The 21,849-nt window shown below is 49.4% G+C and overlaps 1 protein-coding gene across 4 annotated transcripts in view; it reads right to left on the bottom strand.

Annotated features, from left to right (window-relative positions):
• The window catches only part of OPHN1 (oligophrenin 1), a 116,550-nt gene extending 96,535 nt beyond the window's left edge, over positions 1-20,015 (bottom strand). Inside the window, exon 1 of one of the 4 annotated variants that reach the window (XM_060692023.2) lies at positions 19,604-20,015. In XM_060692023.2, coding sequence (XP_060548006.1) covers positions 19,604-19,757 — 154 coding nt within the window. In that variant the 5' untranslated portion in view covers positions 19,758-20,015. Of the gene's footprint in view, positions 1-10,981; positions 13,290-19,603 lie in introns of those variants that run through there. The other 3 variants (XM_034435160.3, XM_034435159.3, XM_087877517.1) reach the window with 3 other exon arrangements.
• Between the last annotated feature and the right edge of the window lie 1,834 nt (positions 20,016-21,849).

The following is a 21,849-nucleotide window of genomic DNA, read 5'->3' as shown; positions in this document are numbered from 1 at the left end:
GCTCCTGTGGAAAGAAACTGTGGCCATGGGCAGAAGTGTGCCCTGTCCGAATTACGGGCAGCAATGAGAAATGGGGACCCTTGTAGAGAGCGAGACCCTCGTCTTACAGGCACTGCTTTTAGAGCTCAGACTGCCAGCCGCCAGTCTGGACCCATGGACCTGCTCCTCTGCCCGCCTGCACTGAAGCCTGGAGGAAATGACAGCAAGCTCTTTCAGCACTCCCCACTCCCCACGGAGGAAAGCATGAAGAAAGGATATTCTTGGAAAGGCTCAGCATTCATCTTCAGGTCCCTCCAGCACTTCAGACTTTGGAAAGAGAGACCACCACAGACAGAAGGCTTTCTCTGCAACCTGCAGGAGTTGTTCCTCTGAAGGCCCCTGAATGGGGCAGAGAGCAACTCTGAAGAGCCATCAAATTATTCCTTGTGCCAACCCAGCCAAAAGGCCAGACAAAAAGTCAGGCAGTTTAAAGGCGTAGGCTACCAAGAAGAAGAAGAAAATATCTCATCTAAACGTATACATTATCCTTTGGAAAGCAGAATAAAAACTAGATGTAACTAAGGCCATTGGGAACTGTGGTTAAGACGGCAGGCCCAGGCACTCTCTCCCAGCCCTAGTAAGGAGGCCCTGGCTAACCACTTCCAAGAACCTTTGCTAAGAAAACTGCAGGGGCCCGTCCAGGCAGTTATCAAAAACTGATCGAAGGCATAAAAAAGAATAACTATTTTCAAAACTAGAAGAGCAGGGAACCCCAGTGTGAAGGAAATGCACTGAGACACACACACAGAGTAGCTAAGAGGAGGGCATATACTTCAATAGCTTCACCTTTTCCAGGTACACTCAGGGCTAAAATAGAAGATGATAAAGTTGACTTTTTAATTTAAATAGCAACTATTGAGGAGAGAGAGGGTGGGAAGAGTTTTCTCTACACAAAGATCTTAGCATTTCACATCAAGAATTATTCTAAAAAAGAAAAGCCTTAATTTACTGTGACCTAGAGTTAGCCTTCAGCCTTTTGACAATTTAGGTCAACATCTTTGATGCAGGCCTCCAAGGACTCTGAAGCTTTTGGAGATGCCCACTGGAAAATTTAAGACAGGCTTTCCTGAAAGTGGCAGATACTCCATCTTTGCCCCCTTATTTCTCTCAGAGGACCATGCTCAATTCACGTGCCCTGGTCTCAGCGCCTTCACCATTCTGTTCCTCCCGAGTGATCTTCAGGCATTTCATAAAACGCTGCCTGTCAAGCAAAGCCAGAAGAAAAAGGCATCTCAAGGCAACTGATGAAAACCAACCACGTCACAAGAAGCATTAAGCAAATACTTCCCTTCCCCAAGGCTTCCTTGGGACACAACCCCTCAGTGCCCAAAGGGCATTCCCGGCCTTCCACAGCTGTGCATTATTATTCTCAAACCTAAGAAGGCCCCAGGGTAAGGCAAGCTTTGCCTGATCGTAAGGGAGAGGAACGGTCACACTGGATCACCCTGTTCATCAGTTACTTGCCACTTATGAGAGGGAAGCAGAAGCTTCTCTAAGAAGTATTTGATTTGACAGGAAAAATAAAATGCCGGTGCTAAAATACAGGACCACCTGAATGTCTCAGAAGCTGTTCTAGAAATGCAGAGGGAAAGAGAATGGGAAGACTCAACAACCTTTTAGAAGTCCAGGCACAATCCAAGGGCTCAGAGGAGGCCTACAAAGCCTGTTGGTGCTTTCTGGTCACCCCTAAGTATTTAAATTCATCGGACAGAATTTCAAAAGACAAGGAAAAGAAGCTCAGAACATGTTCTACAACTAAGATGCCTGGTGATTCCTCACCGGTGGCCTTATGCAAAGGAAGGCTAACTCTGACTTTTCTGCTTTCAAAAATCTGTTCACGGCAGGCTTGCCACCTGGGGGGGAGAGAAGAGAGAGGGAGAAGCTTTCTCAAAGAAACCAGCAAATCTGTCTCCTTTTGTCTACAGAACCAACTGCTGCCAGGGGTCTTCGCTTGCTCTGCTTCCTTCAGGAAAGGACAGGCAGGGGCTGTGGGGGGCTGCTGAGGCCCAGCGAGGGATGCCAGGAAAGGCCACCTAGCCAGGAGGGAGGCGTGTGGGAGCCATGTGCCGAGAGAGCTCTCCTCCTTCCTGCTTGTGCACAGACCAAAAAAGCTAAGCTCCTGCATCTTCACCTCCAGGTTGATGGAAACGTAGCGGCCAGGAGCTGGTTGTTGCACCACCGGAGCAGCTGCACCCTCTCAAAGTGCTCCCTTTGCAAAGGTTCAGCAGCAACGGCTCTCCTGCTCCTACAATACATCTGGAGTCCCATAAAAAGGTTTGCAATGTCCCATAATGGTGTGATGTGATGGCCTGATTCCCACCACAAGTGAAAACCATCCCCAGATCCCCGCAATGCGTTGCTCTACAAGCCATTCCATCTCTTTTGGGTCTGGACAGCATTTTTTGTTGAATTTGTGTGAATTCAACCTGCATCTCTCTGTTGTCATGGCTGAAAATGAGAGTTTGATGATCCCACCCATCATCATCAAGAAGAGGAAGTTTCTTAGTAGGCAGATTCTGTTCACCTCCAGAATTTGCCTGGTCCACCAAGCTCTCTACCAGATCGGCCTTCCGATGTATGTCCACTGACCATTCAGACAAGCGATGCAGCCTCCCTGCTTGTTTACAGGGAGAAAAGAGGCCAGCGGTTTATCTGGGATAATTCTTAACAGCATTGAAAACATTTGATGAACAAGATAAATCAAACTAACACCCACAGCAGCTAGACAAAAAGCAAAATCAAGAAAATGCATGGCTAATATATCCAGCCCTGTGGGCCGTGATTTAGAACCTGGTGCAATTCCCAATAGCAACCGCACAAAATGTATCTTTTGATTGGGGGTCTCCTATGCTGAAGAGATGGGGAGGGGGCTCCTGCCTCCTTACAAACTCTTTTAGAAGACTACAGGAAGGGCAGAGCCCACTAATAAGGCATAGGAAGGGTGGACTTATAGGCCAACACATCCGGAAGACATCAGTCTGAAGAAGGCATTATCACCTCTCAAACAAATTGTCCAAAATATATTCCTGGCCCTAAAAATGAAGATCAACGGAAAAGATTGAAAAGAGATGACGGGACCATCGTCCTTTACTTCTAAGAGTCCATAGACTGTGGCAGAATGTAAGCTTTACAAGCAAATAAAATGCCCACTTCCTGGTCAGATTGCGTAGAGCGGCTGATTTCAGCATTTCCAACCTTGGCAGGAAGCCAAAGGACTCACAAAACCTCCCTCGTGATCTATGAGCCATCCAAGGGAGCGGTGGGGGGTGGGGTGGGGGGTGAGAGGGAGAAGTCCTCTGAGCATGAGCCACACTGGCTGACTTGAGTGCATAATTGCAGCTTGTTACCTTCTTGGAAAGGCACCCACAGCTGGAAGGGAGGGGAAACAAGGGGCTCTCCCTTTTCCTGAAAGATCATCCAGCTCAGCCCGCAAGGCCACCATTCACGGGGTGCCCCAAGCCAGGAAGAGTTGGCATTCATCCCACTATAGACCCCGAAGGTCACCTCTAGGAGGCCAAGACTGCAGGGGCCTTAAAGCCTCATTAGATCTCCCACAGCCAGCCAAAACCTCACACTGAGACCCTCGGAAGTCTCTCCCCACAGATATCACTTATTTCAAAGGGGGGGGTCAGCAACACATAAGCCCAGAGTCACTGGATATGAAATGGGCGGCAAATAAATTAATAAATATAAATACACCTCCCCAATGCAGGCAATGTTTGGTTAAAAAAACCCTTAACATTAAATGTACATGCATGTACGCACACAAAACGTTCGATGGCATGTATGGCAGAAGAATGTTTGTGCCGAAGCTCCCCCGGTTCTCTTCAGAAAAAAAGAGCCACAAGGAGGTGGGTGAAGCCTTTTTCAGGATCAGGCTGTGCTCAGTTGGAAAGCGGAAGGCCTTCCAGCCCCTTGCCTGTCTCCAGGCCTTCTCTCCATGGAGCTCCACTGCCGTGTACCTGAGCCCTCCAGTTTTCGGGATCTCATGCAGTCAGAAGGGGCGGGGGTCTTCATATTCACCGGGACCCAAACGCCTCTCTTCCAGCAGGAGAACAGCAGAAGACTGGAAAGGATGCCCTGCCTTCCAAAGCCCTCGGGCACTGCCCACTGCAGCAGGTGGCAGCACCTGGCCAGTTGTATCTGCGCTCCTTAATGCCTAGAGAGGAAATCCCAGCGTGTGAGTAGACAGAGACATCCGGCAACCTTCCCAAAGAAGATGTGCCATCTGTGGAGTCCTTGGTGCCCTGTGAGCTCGCTTGCTCTGCCAGTGTTTCGGGTGGGGCTTCTCCTTGGAGGTTCCTTGATTAGGGCAAATATCTGCTGCAGAAAATTCTGCTTCTTCTAATCAAAGAAATGCCAAGGAAACCCCCCACCCCACCCCGCCCACACTGGGGATGGGGATTTCATCAATACTGAGCAAACCCCACACTCATTCATCCTGATGAGGTTACCCACTTGGGTAATGAAATGCCTGCAACCAAACTGAGAGCACCAAGGGTCCCACAGTTCAAATATCTGACCTACGGATGTTCTCTTCTATTGATGTAGAATCAGATTTAATCTTTTTCATTTGCCGGCAGTTCCAAGGCAGTTTCAATATGGTCTTTCTATCACCTCCATCTGAAGTCTATTCATAGGGCAGCACTCAAGCACTATGTGCTAACTGCGCCAAGCATTTCAATGCATTAAATAGTGCCCATAAGTATGAAACTCATTAGATACCCGTGTATTTAAAATGCCCAAGTCATTGGGACACTCATCTGCAACAATTTAGTGTATGGCCAGCCAGTCTATTAACCAAGGATGCTACAGACAGCGAAGAGTAATAAAATGAAATGATTAAAAAAACCATTTTCAATCAAAATTAAAAATATGCTAATAGACAGCACCTAAGAAGAAACCCAGCTACCCAACCAGCTTGTTCATCAAAGGTCTCTTTCTGAATAAAAACTTCTTTGGATGATAAGGACCCGGCTGAACTTCCCTTTGCAGCTAGTTCCACAGATGGCAGCAGTCAAACAGCCCTGGCCGACATCCCTGGCCAAGGCGCTTTCACTGGCAGAGGGACCTGCCAAGGGCAAAGGAGATGCTCACCTGCTTTTAAGCCACGCAGGGCTTGGAACTGGGCCTCCAAACAGGCTAGAAGTCAAGGGCAAGGACTCATTATTTGGAGTAGCATTCTGACCAGATGAGACTTGTAAACATTTTTCAAAAGTTTATTTTTATTTATTTATTTATTTTATCTATTGCGATTTATATGCCGCCTTTCTCCCTAGGGACTCAAGCCGGCTTACAAAATGACAACTTCAATACAAATCACAATACAATACAAAATTAAAATCAGTAACCCAATTAAAAGACAATTTAAAATTATACCAGTGTACCCCCAAACGGATCAGTTTAATTGGCGGAAGAGCCACGTCTTCAGCTCGCGACGGAAGGAAAGAAGGTCGGGGGCTGTCCTGAGCTCAGTGGGCAATCCATTCCAGAGGGTCGGGGCTCCCACAGAGAACGCCCTCCCCCTGGGGGTCGTCAGCCGACATTGTTTGTTCCCAGGATGCTGTAACAAAACAAGGAGATTCTGTTTGAAAGCATCTCCTAAGAGGATCAAAGTCCTATAGGTCATCAGCAACACCTGGAATTAGGCTCAGACCCTTCCTTTTCCCCAAGGCAGGGCCCAGAGGGCAGCTGTCCAGCTGCTAAAGCGACTCTTGCCTCTAGCACCAATGTTGGGGCAAAGGCCTCTCCTTGCAGAGAATCCCAGTCACCAGGGCCGGATTTAGATGAAAAGAGGCCCTAGGCTATTCCACTTATGAGGCCCTTTCACCTATAGTGAAAGTGTAATTTTAATTTTGCTAACAATTTGAATGTAGGCCCCTCTTGATCTTGAGGCCCTAGGCTGAAGCCTACTTAGCCTATAGGAAAATCTGGCCCTGCCAGTCACTTCCTCTGGGTCCACCAACGTTGATGACCTCACAAGCCTTGGCCTTGCTGCCCTGTAAGATCCTGCTGCTGTGGAGCCCAGGCCACAGTGAAGAGGAGCAAGAGTTCTCCTGCTCACTCCTTTCCCCAAAGGGAGTAGTGCTGCCTGGACAGCATCCCGATAGTTTGACGGTTGGAGAAATTCTGCCTTTTTTATTTGTTTTGCCTTGTCACCACCACATAAGCTTGATTAGACTTATTCCATGTCTTTCTCCTCTACCACTGTTCTAGCTTTTGTTATCTTCTGCACCTCCTCATTCAACCATGATGGGGTACCCTGGGATTTGCAGCAGCAGTCCTCACGTGACAGCAACACAATCACCACTCGTCACCCTCCTGTTCCATGGATTGGTAGCAGAACTGCCCACTCATTCACTGGAACCTCCCCAGCACTTGATGGAATCCAGTAAGATCCATAAAGCATCTCCTTCTCTTGTGGAGTTAGAAATAGCAACTACTTGCAGACTGGTAACCAAAAAATGATTCAACCCCAATGGTCGTAGACTGCTGCCACATTCAGCTGGAAGTTACCATGTGTGTCATTGTGAAGGACCATCTGACTGATGGCCTCCTCCCACCAATACAGATAAGGAGGAGACTCTGAAGGCATTACAGGATAAATGTCCAACTGAAGGGCGCACAAAATATTAGAGCTGTTGCAATATTCCTTTCGAGATGAGAAATCTCCCTGCTGTTGCTTAGATCAAAACATCTGTTTTCAATTTGCAACAACCTAGGAGGTAGCTTTTTGGGGGGAAAGCACAACACAACAGCCTTAAAGAAGAGGGTGCCCAATGGCTTTCTAAACCAAACTTACCTCCCAAGCCCAACTGCTGAGGGGGCAGCGAGGACGGGGGGGATGGGGTCTTCTTCCAGTGGGCTCTGCACAAGAATGGCTGGGAGGAACGAACTTGGCAAACAGGCGAGACTGGCGCCATTTACTCAGGTGAGAAGAAGGTTTAGTCCAATGCTGCCTTTCCCAACCACCTGGGCTGGGCAACAACTCCCATTAACCTTAGCTCACAGGGGATATTGGGATTTGTAGTCTGGAGATCCCCAACACAAAAAAATGTGCAGGTACCCTTAAGGAACGCCTCAAATCTTTAAGAAGTCTTCATTGTTGACAAGGTTGACTCAGCCTTCCATCCTTCTGAACTAGGTAAAATGAGGACCCGGATGGTGGGGGCAATAAGCTGACTTTGTATAAAAAAAAAAAAGAACACAGCTTAGGGGGGGCCGAAAGCCCTACTAAGCAGGTATATACAAAAGGATGAAGGCTATTGCTTAACGCATTGTAAGCCGCCCTGAGTCTCCGGAGAAGGGCGGCATATAAATCAAACCAAAAAATAAATAAATAATAAATAAATAAATAAATAAATTGCGATTCCAACCCCTTTTGCCACTGGGGATCTTCCCTAAAACAACTCTATAGTGTCTGAAAATATTGCTAAAAATTCCTTGTCAATGAGATCTTTGATTTCTTGGCTAGAAGCCGCTGAAGTCAGGGTGGGCTCTGAAACGGTTACCTAGTTTGGATAATGAAATCTCTCAAGAAAACCACCCAAGCTCAGGAGTACTAAGGACCCACACATGCGCGCACACACACACACACCACTTTTCAGGCCACCATCTCCATGCAAACATCTCTAAAAAAAACCCTCCTCGGTGCTAGAAAGACCCTAAGAAAGGCAGGGTCCCTACTCCCACACATGGTCCTCCCACCCAAGTGGTCTTCCCCAGCGTCCCTGTTGTGGCCCGTCAGCGGCCTGTGTGGATTGTAGTTGATTCCGACAGCGAGGAGGCTGGTGTGGTGTTGCGCCAGCAGCCTGTGCAGCTGGCACCCAAATCAGACAATGAGGAGGCTGGAGAAGATGTGGTGCCAGAGGCGGGGATTCAGCCAGGGCCTTCAGAACCTCCAGAAGCTCCCATAAGTGAAGAGGAAGAAGAAGAGGAGCCTCTTCTCGAAGCACAGGCGCGCAGAGCTGCCAAAAGGCAGGAATGGCTCCTCAGGAGGAGGTCTCCTCGAGAGTAAGTCTTGGGAGCTAATTGGCCATTTCCTTAGCCTATTTAAGGAGGAACGCCGACTGAAGCAAGTTGTAGGGAACAATTTAAGTTCATTCTCCTTCGTGTCTGGATCTCTGTGAATTGGTTCTGGGCTTTCTGCCAACCTTAGTAAGATTGTGATTACTTTATCTTTGTTTTCTTGTAGGCTGTTAAGGAAGTTTATTAACAGTCTTTGTTTGGAAAAGACCGAGTTATTTTAGTAAATGTAAGTTTTGTACAAACTGTGTGTGCTGTGTTCTTTGGGGTCTGTAGCTGGGACAGAAGAGTCCCCAAAGTCCAGAGCAGCTTCAGAAACATCCCTGGACACAAGACCTAAAGAGCAGGAGGCATGCTTGGAGCAAAATACACTCGGCAAACTATACCACCACCTTTATTTTAGACTTCAGGTATTTACTGGAAAGAAAAATGTGCTATTGTCAAGCACGACTTCCAAGATTACGTCAGCCTCTGAGAGCAATTCACCTTTCAGTCACAGAAAAGGTGGTTGTTTTTTCTAAGTGGTTGGGTTCGACAGCCATGGAAATTCTTTTAATAATTAAAAAACAAAGGCAGTTCCATTCTTGTGTTATCTCCAAGTTAATTATTTCTGGCAGAGGGATGCCCTAAAAGAGGCGGAATTCTCATGCAAAGCTCAGCTACACAATCCGCTGATCTCCTACCCACGCTCAGAGCTCATTTCCGTCTGAAGCCCTTCAAGCAGCATCCAAGCCCTCGCGTGCTCTTCCGCGGTACGCTAGACCCAAATGGACAAAATCCACAAACTCTGTTCTTTTGTTCTGCCCCAACAAATAAATCCTATGGAAGTTCAGTGCTCTAAATCTCTTCACATTCCACACCGGGACAAAGGCTGAACTTCCACTACACACAAACTGTCAACCTATCTTACTTTAATCCGTGCAGTACATGAAACAGGGAGTGCACGAAAAGATGCATTATTCATACTTGGTTTGCTGAATTGGATGGATTTACACAATAATTAAAGCAGGAAGTGCGATTTGTTGCTGCAACTTGCTAATCCAGTTCCAATCAAACTCCATTACAATTGAGCAGTGGTGAAATCCAAATTTTTTTACTACTGTGAAGCGTGGCTTGGTGGGCGTGACTTGGTGGGTGTCGCAGGGGAAGGATACTGCAAAATCTCCATTTCTTCCCCACTCCAGGGAAAGATACTGCAAAATCCCCATTCCTGGGGGAAGGATATTGCAAAATCTCCATTACCACCCCACTCTGGGGCCAGACAGAGGTGGTATTTGCCAATTCTCTGAACTACTCAAAATTTCCGCTACCGGTTCTCCAGAATCTGTCAGAACCTGCTGGATTTCACCCCTGCAATTGAGCATAAAAGCCCTTTCTGCCCTTACGAAAGCTACTTTGGCCAGATCTGCTGAATTTCAGGCAGCTGTTAGACGGATGTTGCTGCAAAACTTTAGGGATTAATTTTGCTGGAATGTCTCCACCTGCCCCATCACCCTCTCAAGAGCACCAGCTGAGCACAAATGCAAGCGAAAAGTAGGCAGACAAAAAACGCTCATTTGACAATTCCCATTTTGTTCTGTTTCAGTCTGATCACAACGCTGTGCGAGCCCAGAGAAATACCAAAAAAAAAATCTTATGATTTGATTTCAGTTTAGCACATTGTGTGAATCCAACTTTGTAAGCTTTAAACTAGGCAGGACAAGAAGTAATAGGTGAAAGCTTGTTAAAGAGAGGACTAACCTAGAAGGACGGAGACTCATTGCTCTCTGACAGCGAGAACCACCAAGGGAACAGCTTTGCCTCCCATCCCTGGAGGTCTTCAAAAATAGACTGGACAACTATTTGACCGGCTGGTATAAGGTCTCCTGCCTTGAGCAGGGGGTTAGACTGGAAGACCTCCAAGGTACCTTCCAGCCCTATGATTCTATGTCCTAAACCATGGTTTAAGGCATAAATGTCATGCAAACCCAGTCAAGTGTGGTTTAGAACATTTTCACCCACCCAAACCTGCTTAATTGTATCTTACTCAGGGACTGAAGAGAGACAAACCAAATGATATTCGTGTCTTCTGCTTTATTTCTACTAAAGCCACCTTTGCGCAATCTAAAAGGGCCGTGAGATAGAAGGTGGCAAGGAAGGCACCCTTTACCAGCCATGGGAAAGCCCGGAGGCAGAATAAGGGTCTGGGGTGAGCTCTGCAAACTATCCTATCCCCAGCAGAGCCAGAAGTTCAATGCAGAAGAACCGTCTGAGGATGTCACCGGAAGCACCTTGGCAGGATGTTAATCCTGGATCAGCACATGGAGTGGCTCAAACAACCATTGTTCAAGAAATCACAGCTTATAGAATATGTGCAACAAGTGACACCCCCACCCCCTTTTTTTTTTTTGAGGCCAATCAATGACCTTCTATGCAAAACCCTAGCACACAGCCTTGCATTGGTTAGTCTTTGCCAGCTTTTCAAATGGTCAGGAGATGTTCTTGAAATGCACCCCTCCCACACCTGACAGATGTTCTGAGAGTCATGTCAGAGAAGCTGTGCCAACAGCTGCAGCTCAAGCACCTGTCCTTGAGACCCTCTCAGCTCAGAGAGCAGGGAAGCCAAGCACTCTCGCAAATGAGGCCCAAGCTTCTGCCAGGGTCTCCGTTCCTTCTTTATAAAGAGAAGCTCCTCAGTCCGGATGCATCAGGAGAGGAGCTGCTTCCTTCCACCCCCGCCTTGAGCTCGCTGCAGCAAGGCAAAGCCAATAGCCCAAGGACTGCGGTCATGGGAAAACACTCACTCACGTAAGAAGCCCAAAGCAAAGGGAGCTTTCAGCCAAGTTTTCCTTTAGGTGCTATGGAGGACAATCAAGGAATACATCTCTTCTTTGGGTAATTAAAAGCAGTCTCCTCATTTTCCTTGCTTTTTATTTACCTCTGGGAGAGAAATGGATGTTTGCAAAGAAAAGTAAAATATCCTTCTTCTTCTTCTTCTTCTTCTTAGCCCAAGGAGAAAACCATCCCAGTCGGTCATCAGCCTTCACTGGAAATCGACTGTGCTTGCAGGATGCAGAGAAAGCAGAGAAGACCCCACCCACACCCACCCCCGACAAATCCCCTGGGGAAGCTGCCCTCTTGGAAAAAACGCCCATCTCCCAGTAGGCAGAGGATGCTGACCTTGGTGCCCCGAAGGTCCTTTGCCGAGCCTCAGCATCCTTTAGCGGCTTCCTTCTGCTCCAAGCCACCGATAAGCAGCTTTTCAGCCTCCTCTTCCTTACTCAGCAATACAAGCTTGGAGGAGACTCTCCCGTTTCCAGCATCGCAGGCAGAAGAAACTGAACTCGTGTCTGCGGAGGAGCATCGGCCTCCTGGTCACAGAAACAGCGACCGAGGAGATGATTCAGAGCAAAGAGACGAGGAAGGCATTGATGGTCCACACACGAAGGGCAACTTCATATTATGAAGCCTTCCTGGTGCTGGAGTTTTACTGGGAGAGAAGGGCAGCAAACCTAACAGCCCTTCTTAACTCCCATCTTAACAGCAGATGCTGCTGCATAAACTCCATCTGAGATGCCGATTCAAGCATGTGACGCTGAACAAGCTATGGGCTGGGTTCACACATCTTGCTAAACTTGACAGTTTACAAACCCCAACCAACAAGTAACCCTCGACCTCACTAGGATTTAGTGTGTCTGGTGATCCAAGCCAGGGATACACCAGCTGTGCCTATGCAGTCACATCATAGGAAACAACTCTCCCTCCAGAGTGTGACACCAACCGATAATCCCACGTGGAGGCCAAAGCACAAACCGAAACAACAGGCAGGGCTGGCGTGGGGGGGGGGGGGAGAGGGAAGAGAAGCACCTGCTGCAGTGCAAGAGGCCAGAGAGGGCCACCAATGCCTCCAGCGCCAACTCAGGCAGGCTGGAAATGGGAACAACAGGAAGAGACATTTCACCATGCTTGGTGGAAGTGTAAAAAAAACTTTAAACATGGATTCAAATGTATATGTTGATACAGAGGATTTTAAAGATTAATGTTCAATTGAAGCCAGAACTTTTCCTTTTAAGACTGATGGGTAAACAGAAAAAAACTCACGGAAGCTTATTTTTGCTTTTTGCTTTTTAAATTTTTTTTTTCAATATAATACTGTGGTTAAGATTATTAAATGCAAAAGGTGGAAGATTTGGCATTAGCTACTATGAAGGAATAATTGGTGAAATTAAACGAACTTGCTGAGATGGATAAACTGATTGATTGAAAAAAGGCCATTATTAGCATTCATTAGTGACTAGAAATACCTTGTGGATTTTTTGTGCACAAAACTGATTTTATGATTGATGATTAGCAAGTTATGGAAATAAGAAAAATATGACAAAATCTTAGGTTGGATTATAAAAGATTGGAAGCCACTTCTTTATACACACACTTTGTTCTTTTATTTTCTTTTTTATATCTCCTTTTTTTTCTATCTTTTTTTTTTCTTTTTCATATTTACTTGACTATAGTTTTCTTTCTGAATATATTTCTTATTACTGTTTATACTTAAACGCTTTTGATAAAAACTATTTACAAGGAAAACGTCCTTGCTGCTTGCAGTTCTCTTATCTCCTGCTGGCCGCATGCCTGCAAATCCTCTCCGGGGATCCTGTTTGTGCTTTCCTATCTGGGGTGCCGCACTTCCTTCCTCAAAGACCACTTCTAATCTGAACTGACCAGGAGCCACATTTTGGGCCAGGAGCTTTTCCAATGGCAATTCCCCCCACGCATGCACGCACACACACACTGTGGCAATCTATGTACTGCTGAAACTGTCTCTCTAGCCTTCAATTGGGTGAAATCATGTGTCCTAGAGCAGGGTTATTTTAATCAACAGCCCTTAAGTGGGTTAACTTAAAGAATGCAGCCAAACTCTGGGGCCCAGGACTCCTGCGGGATTGAAATCTGGCCAAAATTGTGACTGCTTCACTGCTGCCATGATTGTCATTTCCGGAGGGAGGGAGGGAGGGAGGAAAGAGAGAGAGAGAGAACCTCGGATGGATGGAAGGCTGAGTCAACTTTGAGCCTGGTGAGATTTGAACTTGCAGTAATTGCAGGGAGCTGGCAGCTAAATGCTATATTAACAGCGCTTTAGTCCGCTGCTCCACCAAGGCTCCTTAATTAGCCAAAGAAGAGAAGAAATTGAAAATATAGCCCTTATGCTTTGGAACACCACAACCCAGCCCAGCCCAGCCCAGCCCAGCCCAAGCATTTAGCCCCCCTCTTCCCATTTTGTAAAAACCGCTTTCATCCAACTGACTGATTGCAAATGCTTATCCCAGGTAAATGCAATCAGCTTATTGTTATCTTATTGTTACGTGATTTCCTTTTGTGACCTACAGACAAGCAAAGTTAATGGGGAAGCCAGATTTACTTAATAGCCATCTTACTAAGTTCACAATTTCAATGATTCACTTAACTCTGGCAAAAAAAATCCTAAAACAGGGCAAAACTCACTTAACAAATGTTTCACTTAACAACAGAAACGCTGGGCTCAATTGTGTGTTGTAAATCGAGGACTCCCTGCCCTGGAAGAAGCTATCATGTCAGCCCCGAGCCTTCTCTTTGCTAGGCTGAACATACCTCGTTTCCTTAGCCGTTCATTGTCCAGGCAGCCGCTGTTAAAAGTTGCAGACAGGCGTTAGGTTTGTACCTGCCTGCTCCAATACCCTTTGGGATCAAATCTGAACTCAGGTGCGGCCCTAAGAATTGCATGCCGCCTCTTCCTCCCGTGGAAATCTCGTGCTGCCTAGAAGAGAGTTTTGTGGATGGTGCCCGTCTTTGGGAATTCACACAGCGGTGGCTATGACGGCCAAGGGAGACACCTGCGAACCTTGTGTTCTACCTGCCCTTCCGATGGCCACATTTCCAGACAAAACAAGCAGAGGCTGAAGCCCAGCAGGAGCCAGCTGAAGGTCTCTGCACAGGGAAGGAAACTCCTCGGGGTGTTCTGCCCCAGCTATGGACCCCAAAGAACACAGCGCACACAAAGTCTGTACCAAACTTAAATTTACTAAAATAACTCAGTCTTTTCCAAACAAAGCTGTTAATAAACTTCCTTAACAGCCTACAAGAAACCAAAGATAAAGTAATCACAATTTTACTATGGTTGGCAGAAAGCCCAGAACCAATTTGCAGAGAATCCAGACGCGAAGGAGAGTGAACTAAAGTTGTTCCCTACAACTTGCTTCAGTCGGCGTTCCTCCTTAAATAGGCTAAGGGAGTGGCCAATTAGCCCCAAGCCTTACTCTCGAGGAGACCTCCTCCTGAGGAGCCACTCCTGCCTTTTGGCAGCTCTGCGCACCCATGCATCGAGAAGAGGCTCCTCCCCTTCGTCCTCTTCACTTAAAGGAGGTTCTGGAGGTTCTGAAGGCCCTGGCTGAATCTCCGCCTCTGGCACCACATCTTCTCCAGCCTCATTGTCTGACTCGCAGCACCACACCAGCCTCATTGTCAGAATCAGCTACAATCCGCACAGGCCGCTGATGGGCCACAACACAGGATGGGGGTGGGGGGTACAGGCAACGTAGGGGCTTCTCTCCACAACATTTTGGCCATTGGGAGCCCCATGTAAGGTTGTTATTATATTTAACGTTTTTGCAACCCCAATCAAGGACTTTAGAAGTGTGTGTCCACACACACACCTACGTATATACTTCTAAAGTTGCAAAAAAAAATTCCCTCAAGAGTGTTTGCATATTTACCCTGAAGTGAAGTATGCACATTGTAAAAAGATACGTAGTTTAGCTTCAATGTATGGAACTTCTACCAAAGAAAATTTCCAGCAGGATTTTCGAGGAGCAGTTGAATGGACCCCACATCTGCCCTACAGTTCCACCTAACATTTCTGCATTTTCTCCCCTTTCAAACCTGATGCTTTTCATGGACTGGAGTGTATTCAATAAAGAGCTGCAGTGGGAAATCCCAGCAGCTCCAAGATTTGCAAATCTGTTCTATGCACACAGTTAAATCAGATTCACACTCTGCTTGTTGCTTGCAAACCATAATTCACAACGTCAGAGGGGCAAGAAATCTTTTTGGACCTAAGATCCTTCAGCCACATTTTAAAAACTAACAAATATGTAAATGTACTACTGTAATAACAGTTAAATTTATTTTAAACTGTAGTAGAGTTAATTCAAAATAGTTAATTTGCTTTGCCCCACGTTTCACATTTTTCTTCCATCATTTGAAGAAGCATCATTTCAAGGTGGGGGAGGAGACAACTACAACTCTGAGACCCCCTCACCTCCCCCCCCCCCATGCTTCCTACCATTTGCCGTGCGGTAGCTGACTGTGCAACTCTAGTTAAAAGGCTGTTGCTTTACATGATAGCCGCTCAGGGGTGTCAAACTGGCGGCCCACAGGGCTGGATGCATGTCACACACAAGGCCACGCCCACCCTGGCTCTACAGGCAAAAACATCGTGATATGTCACATGACTTCACGTGACGCAATCGAGTTTGACACCCGTGTGATAGCTGAACCCAAGTTCAGGGCAGTTCAAGGTGAAATGAGAGGAGACATTCATTGAATTATTTTGGTTTTCATCAAAACTGAAACAGCCCAATTTTCATTTCCAAAACTGCCAGGCTTCACCACCTGCTGCCAACTGGCACTGAGCTACCTTGTCCAACTGCCCAGTGAAAACCGACACTGTATGGCACTTTTTAGGAAAAGGTCGCTCTCAGTTTTTTCTATCAGGTAAAGAGCTACCTGTTACCTCATTATTCTGGGGACAGGCTTCATAGGAACGTGCTGCTTTTGAGGGGTTCAGAAATGTGTCATTTTTGCATTTGTTGGGAACTTAGGCCATTATTATTTCCGGTTATTCCACAGACTGTCCTGGCAGCAGATCAGCTCTAAGGAGGCATTTTCTTCTATTAATGACAGTTTAACCTACCAGAATAAAACACCCACGTATCTGGAATCTACACTCCTCTGAAATGAAGGAAAATGAGAGTTCAGCCTTTGTGCCTCAATTATAGGCCGTGCCGGGAGAAGTTACAGAGCTCTTTGGCATCCAGCTCTAACTTATCCTGCAACGTATCTTTTGCCCTCTATAATAAAGATATAAGTAATTGCACATCCCACTTGTTATTTCTCACAGATATGTTATGATTATAGATTCTTTCAGGCTATGCATATGCATCTTTCAAAAGACACACATCAAAGACACAATACTGCATAAAATAATTTCTGGGTGAGTATTTCTACCACCCCATCCATCTTCCGAGACTCTTGTTGGAATGGACAACAGTTCTTGGGAGGCTGAAATCAAAGGCAGGTATTTATGAACTTGGGGGGGATGTGGGGGCTTAAGCCTTTTCTTCTTGTAGCATCTTTGCACTCTTCTGCCTATTAATTAGTAGCGCAATGCTTACAGCTGATGCAATTTAAACGACACAGTGCTGTTTCATTGCACCTGGAGTATTCCAAAATCCATCACTGTTTTTAAATATTTCAGCAAACAGAAATGTATCTCCTAGATAAAGTACTGTATAACTCCAGCCTTTTTCAACCCAGGAATTCTGTGGGGATGTTCCTGAGAAATGAAATTTCATCTCTGAAAGTCTAATTTCTCTTGCAGGAAAGTGGGTTGACTGAGCTGATTTAATATCTCTTTTAATACTACAGTGCTCAGAATCCAGGCTTCTCAACTTCCTAACGTCCCATCTAGCCCGCCATCTCCAGCTACGTTAGGTCACCGAGAGGTCAACAGTTGTAATCAAAGAAGACATTTGCTGTTGTACAACCTGCTCTCGGTGGAGCACATCACCCAGCAAGGCCACTGCATGTTAGCTCAGCCGTGAATGACAAGGTTCCTCCTCCCGGGATCTGCACGCTTCATCTCGTCTCCAGATGGCTGAACAGATGGAGCATGGCTCCCTTTCAAAGACGCCGTGAGATCACGGCTGTCAAGAGATGACATGGCTCTCGCCAAGGTTCCATTCCTCCCTCGCTGCCTTCCCAGCTTTGGCATCCTCCAGGTGAATGGACTTCAACTCCCAGAATGCCTCAGCCAGCACAGCACATGACACGATGTGCTCACTGCCTTCCAGAAAGCTGCGTTTCCAAGAGCCTCTGCAGCGATAGCAGCCAAATTTCACAACCATCTTGGAGAGCAAACTGGCTGGCAACATACAAAATAAGAGCCTTGATAGTACAGTGGTTTAGTGCACCCTGTCATTAACACAGCTGCCTGCAATTTCTGCTGGTTCGAATCTCTCCAAGGCTCAAGGTTGACTCAGCCTTCCATCCTTTCTAAGGTAGGTGAAATGAGGACCCAGTTTGTGGGGGCAATAAGCTGACTTTGTATAAAATATACAAAAGTATGAAGGCTATTGCTTAACGCATTGTAAGCCGCCCCGAGTCTCCGGAGAAGGGCGGCATATAAATCAAATTAAAAAAAAAAAAAATGCCAGCAAATCTAAACACCTTTCCTCACACATTTTCTTTAGATTTATTGGCTCAAATCTCTCACACGGCTCTTTCCTGGAGATGGCAGGACTGGCCATGAAGCCCTGACTCTAAGACACATCTTCCACCCAGAAGCTGCCACATCTCAAAAAGGAACTACCACCTGCTCAGCCCGTAAGGAAAAAGGTTATGTTTGCCCATAACACTGCCAGCCCCACATCTGTGGGAGTTGGGAGCCAGAGCTGCTCAGGCAGCAAGGCCAAGTCAGCTGAGATCTCACGCCAGGGTTGAAAGGGAATTTTCAACCTCCTGTATCTCTCCCAAAGCAAAGCAGCCAAGGCACCCCCAGGATGGGTGACTTCTTCTCCAAGACCACCCAAGGGCAGACCTGAGCGGCTCTGAGTCACTTCCACCTCCCTGGACTGGCCACACAGAACAGCTGAGAGGGAGAAAGAGAAACCTTGAGAGTGGAAGGGGAGGATGGGAAGCAAGCCGCCTTCCAATCGACCCACCTACTGTAGGGTTGGCTTTGCATAAATGAACCCTGATTTATCTAGCCATGGTTTACTGAATAAGCTACAAATGACTGGGTCTATACTTTGTGTTAAATCATAAACTGTGTTTTACAGATTGTGGTGCTGGGACCATAGGACACTTCCAGCCATAAGCAAGTGATCCAGATTAGACCTGAACCCATGCCTGAGGGTTGCCTCCGCAAGACCAGCGTTCCTCTTTCACCTGCATCTGGGTAAAGGGAAGCAGGTTAAGAATGTCCTTGGCATCCCAACAAGGCTACTCTCCCCCCTCCCCCCCCGCCCCTGAAATCTGCAGGCAGCTCATTCTGAATGAGTGTAAGGTAAGCAGACATCCCTGCTTCCCTGGAGAGGAGTCCCATCACCCTCAACGCAGAAACGTAGCTGAAAGGATTCACTCCCGACAGACTTCTTAGCCCTTCTGCGGGGCACCTCCTGGTGCTGCTTCCCAGGAAGGGCTCATCCTGCCTAGAAATGTCTTTTTTCAGAAGTTTTTGTTATTCAGGAACAAGAAACATGCCACACAATCTGGTTCTCGCACAAACGTTTGAATAAAACACCCTGCCTGTTTTATGTTATGTATATAAATTGCATTTTACTCTGAAGTTCTTCACTCTCTCAGAGGAAAAGGTAAAGCCACAGAGCTCAGAGAATCATAGGTCTTCCAGAAAAATGGCCTGTCCTGGAATTCAATGCAGGCAAGAATGTCTGCCTCTGTTCCCCCAACAGCGCCCAGAAGATTTCAAGCAGGAGTCCTGGGAGCCTTAAGGGTGGCTCCACCGACGCAGGATGCCTCTCTGCAGCCCAGGCCTTGGGCACCTCCCTCTGGGTCTGCCCCCTGAGGAAAGGGGAGGGGGGCCCTTGGAGAAGCTCCTGGGGCTTCTGCCTCCAGCCCATCCCAGTGGAAGACAAGCCAAAGCAGCCCAACGAGCCCCAGAGGGAACCCGCGGACACCCCGCGCAACAACCCTCCCGGACACCTTCCCTCGCTCTCCGAAAGCCTGGCCCTGCTCTGCCCCCGGAGCCGCCGCCCAAATCAACGGATTCCAGCCAAGGCCCGCCAAGGCCCGCGGCCTCCCTTGCCCCCAGAGCCGCGGCTGCCCCCGCGGGCGTCCTCCAGCCACGGCCGTCCCAGCACTTGCGCCGCTCGCCGCCTTCACGGCGGGTTGCAGAACTGGCAGGAGTTGCAACGCTCGACCCAAAGCGCTAAACCGGCATTTAGCCACGGCAGGAGCCGCCGGCGAGCGGGGCGAAGAAGCAGCCGGGGACGCCCAGCGCAGCCCCTCCGAGGTCTCCCGCAGGCCCCTCGCCCTTCCGCGCCAGTGACGGGGAAGCCCCTCCGAGGGCTGCCGGGGGGGGGGGCGGCGGCTGCAGTCCGGCATTTCCTCGTGGCCTCCCATCCCAGCGCCACCGGGACGGAGCCCGCCAGGCGGAACTGCGGCGACCGCCGGCGGAGCCAGCGCCGCTCCCTCGCCCTCTTCCAAGGGGAGGCGGCATCCCGCGAAGCCCCGTCGGGGTCCCCACCCGCCCGGCCTCCCCACCCCCGGCGCCGCCGCCGCCGCTTACTCTTGATGGCCCCGATGAGCGCGTTGCCGTCCTTGACCACGTCCTTCAGGAACTTGTTGGTGCGCTCCAGCTCCTGCTCGGAGCACCGGAGCCGCTCGCGGAAGGCCGGGCTGTCCAGGTAGCAGTCGCTGAACTCCAGCGCCGGCAGCCCCATGGCCGCCCCGCCCCCCCCCCGGCCCCTCCGCTCCACCCGCGGCCGCAGCCTCAGCCCTGGCGGCGCGCTCGCATCCCGCGGCGGAGGGGCCGAGGCGGCGGGCGGCGCGGCCTCCTGGCAGGGCGGGCGGCGCTTCGGAGGCTCCGCATCGGCCGGGCCGGCTCCGAATGAAGCGAGCGGGCGCGGGCTCCGGTCCCTCCCCCGGCGGGCCGCCCTTTGTTCGCCCGGAGTGCTGCGGCGGCGGCTGGCGCCTCCCTCGCGGCCGCTCCCCTTAAAGTCGCAGGCGGCGCCGCCGGGCCCTCCGCGTGGCCGGGAGGAGGCGAGGGCCGGACCGCTCAGGCCACGCCCGCCAGCCAAGAGCGGGAGCCGCCCCTCGGGGGCCCTTCCGCGGCTCCCAGCTGGCTCCGGGCGCCCCTCGGCTGCCTCGCTCAGGGAGCCTCCTCCGAGGGGGCCCCGTCCTCTCCGCCGATGGAGGCCTGGGAGGCGACGGGCTCGGGCTCTCCGCGGCCCCCGGCCGCCCTCCTCCACCTGCGCTTGCCGCCCCTTGGACGGGCGGGGTCGCCGGGCAGGTTGCCAGCCGGGAGGCCGGGCGCTCCGTCTGGGAGTGCAGCCGCGCCGTCTGCCCGGGCGCCTTCCGACCCGAGGGCCCCAGACGGCCTTTGGCTCCGGGGGACAGGCGGAGGGGCAGCCTGGCACGGCGGGGCAAAGCGGGGCGCCCAAAGGGACGGAAGGAGTGGAGCGGACGGAGCGCCGAGCCCTTGCCGAGCCCCCTCCCCAGAGCTCGGGCCTAGCACGAGGGCAAAATGCTGCCCAACGTCGTCTAAAAAACTTGGCCCGGCTCCTTTTGCAACGGAAGCCGCCTCATTCGACTGTCAGAGTTGCGGCGGGAGCCCCGGGAGAGCCGCCCGGCCCTCGGCTGGCCTCTCTGGGAAGCAGGCGCCGGCCTTTGGTGCGGCCCGGCCGAGGGGACGGGAGGGGAGCGGAAGAGCAACCACCTTATGAATGAAATGGGCCAAAATGGCCTGATGAGGGGGAAGGGAAGAGCTGGGAAAGCCCCACTCTGGGCTGGGATGAAAGCCAGGCCATTTTGGGGGGGCGGGCGGGGGGGGGCTTGACTTAAGGATGAATCCTGTGCTGCTAAGGATTCCCCCGGTGGGAGGTCTTCCTTCCCGTTGAGCCTCAACTTAGCATGGAATAGAAGAGCCCCAGTCCGGATTTGGCCCCGGGAGGCTGGCCTCCCTACCAAGGGCATATTGCACCCAGTCACAGGCACAGCAGCCTTCAGACAGTGGATGCTGCTGTTCCTAGGCAACCAAGTTGCTAGGCAACAGAGCCACAAATTAATACCACTTTAGACTAGCAAATGGTAGGAATCCACGCTGCCGAGGGTAAGCCTCTCATGCAAGCACAGTCACTTTGGAAGAACAGGCTCTTTTTTATGCTACGTACAAATCCTGGCCCACTCAGCAGGAGTTACGGGACACAGGGAGAGCCACCTATTGGGGGTGGAGGCAGCCGGACTCGGTGGTGGGTTGCTCCTGGTTTGCAAGAACCAGTAGTAAAAATTTGTAGTAGTTCGGAGAACAAGTAATAATATTGGCTGGCCATGCCCCCAAACCGGTCCCCGCTCGCTTACCCCACCCATCTTATCAGAGGCTTTTTTTTGTGTATACTTTTAAAAGCATTTTTTCTACAACCTCTTCGGCTGAAAAAAATGCTTTTAAAAGTATACACAAAAAAAGCCTCTGATGATCATGCAGCTCAGCTGGGATCATCAGAGCCTTTTAAAAGCATTTTTTCTACAACCTTTTCAGCCAAAGAGGTTGTAGGACAAAAAATGCCTTTAAAAGCCTCTGAGTTTAAAACCCAGCTGAGTTGCCTGATTGTCAGAGGCTTCTAAAAGCATTTTTTTTCTGCAACCTCTTAAGGTTGTAGAAAAAATGCTTTTAAAAGTAAAAAAAAAAAAGTTGGCCACGCCCACCCAGTCACATTACCACCACCACCAAGCCACACCCACAAAACAAGCCACACCCACAGAACGGGTAGTAAAAAAATTTAGAGCCCACCCCTGGGCCAGACCAATGGCCTACTG

The sequence above is a fragment of the Pantherophis guttatus genome, chromosome 12 (assembly GCF_059756535.1).
Source record: "Pantherophis guttatus breed Tessera chromosome 12, ASM5975653v1, whole genome shotgun sequence".
Classification (NCBI taxonomy): domain Eukaryota; kingdom Metazoa; phylum Chordata; class Lepidosauria; order Squamata; family Colubridae; genus Pantherophis; species Pantherophis guttatus.
Note: the sequence above shows the minus strand (reverse complement) of the source record. Positions and strands in the feature narration are given on the sequence as shown.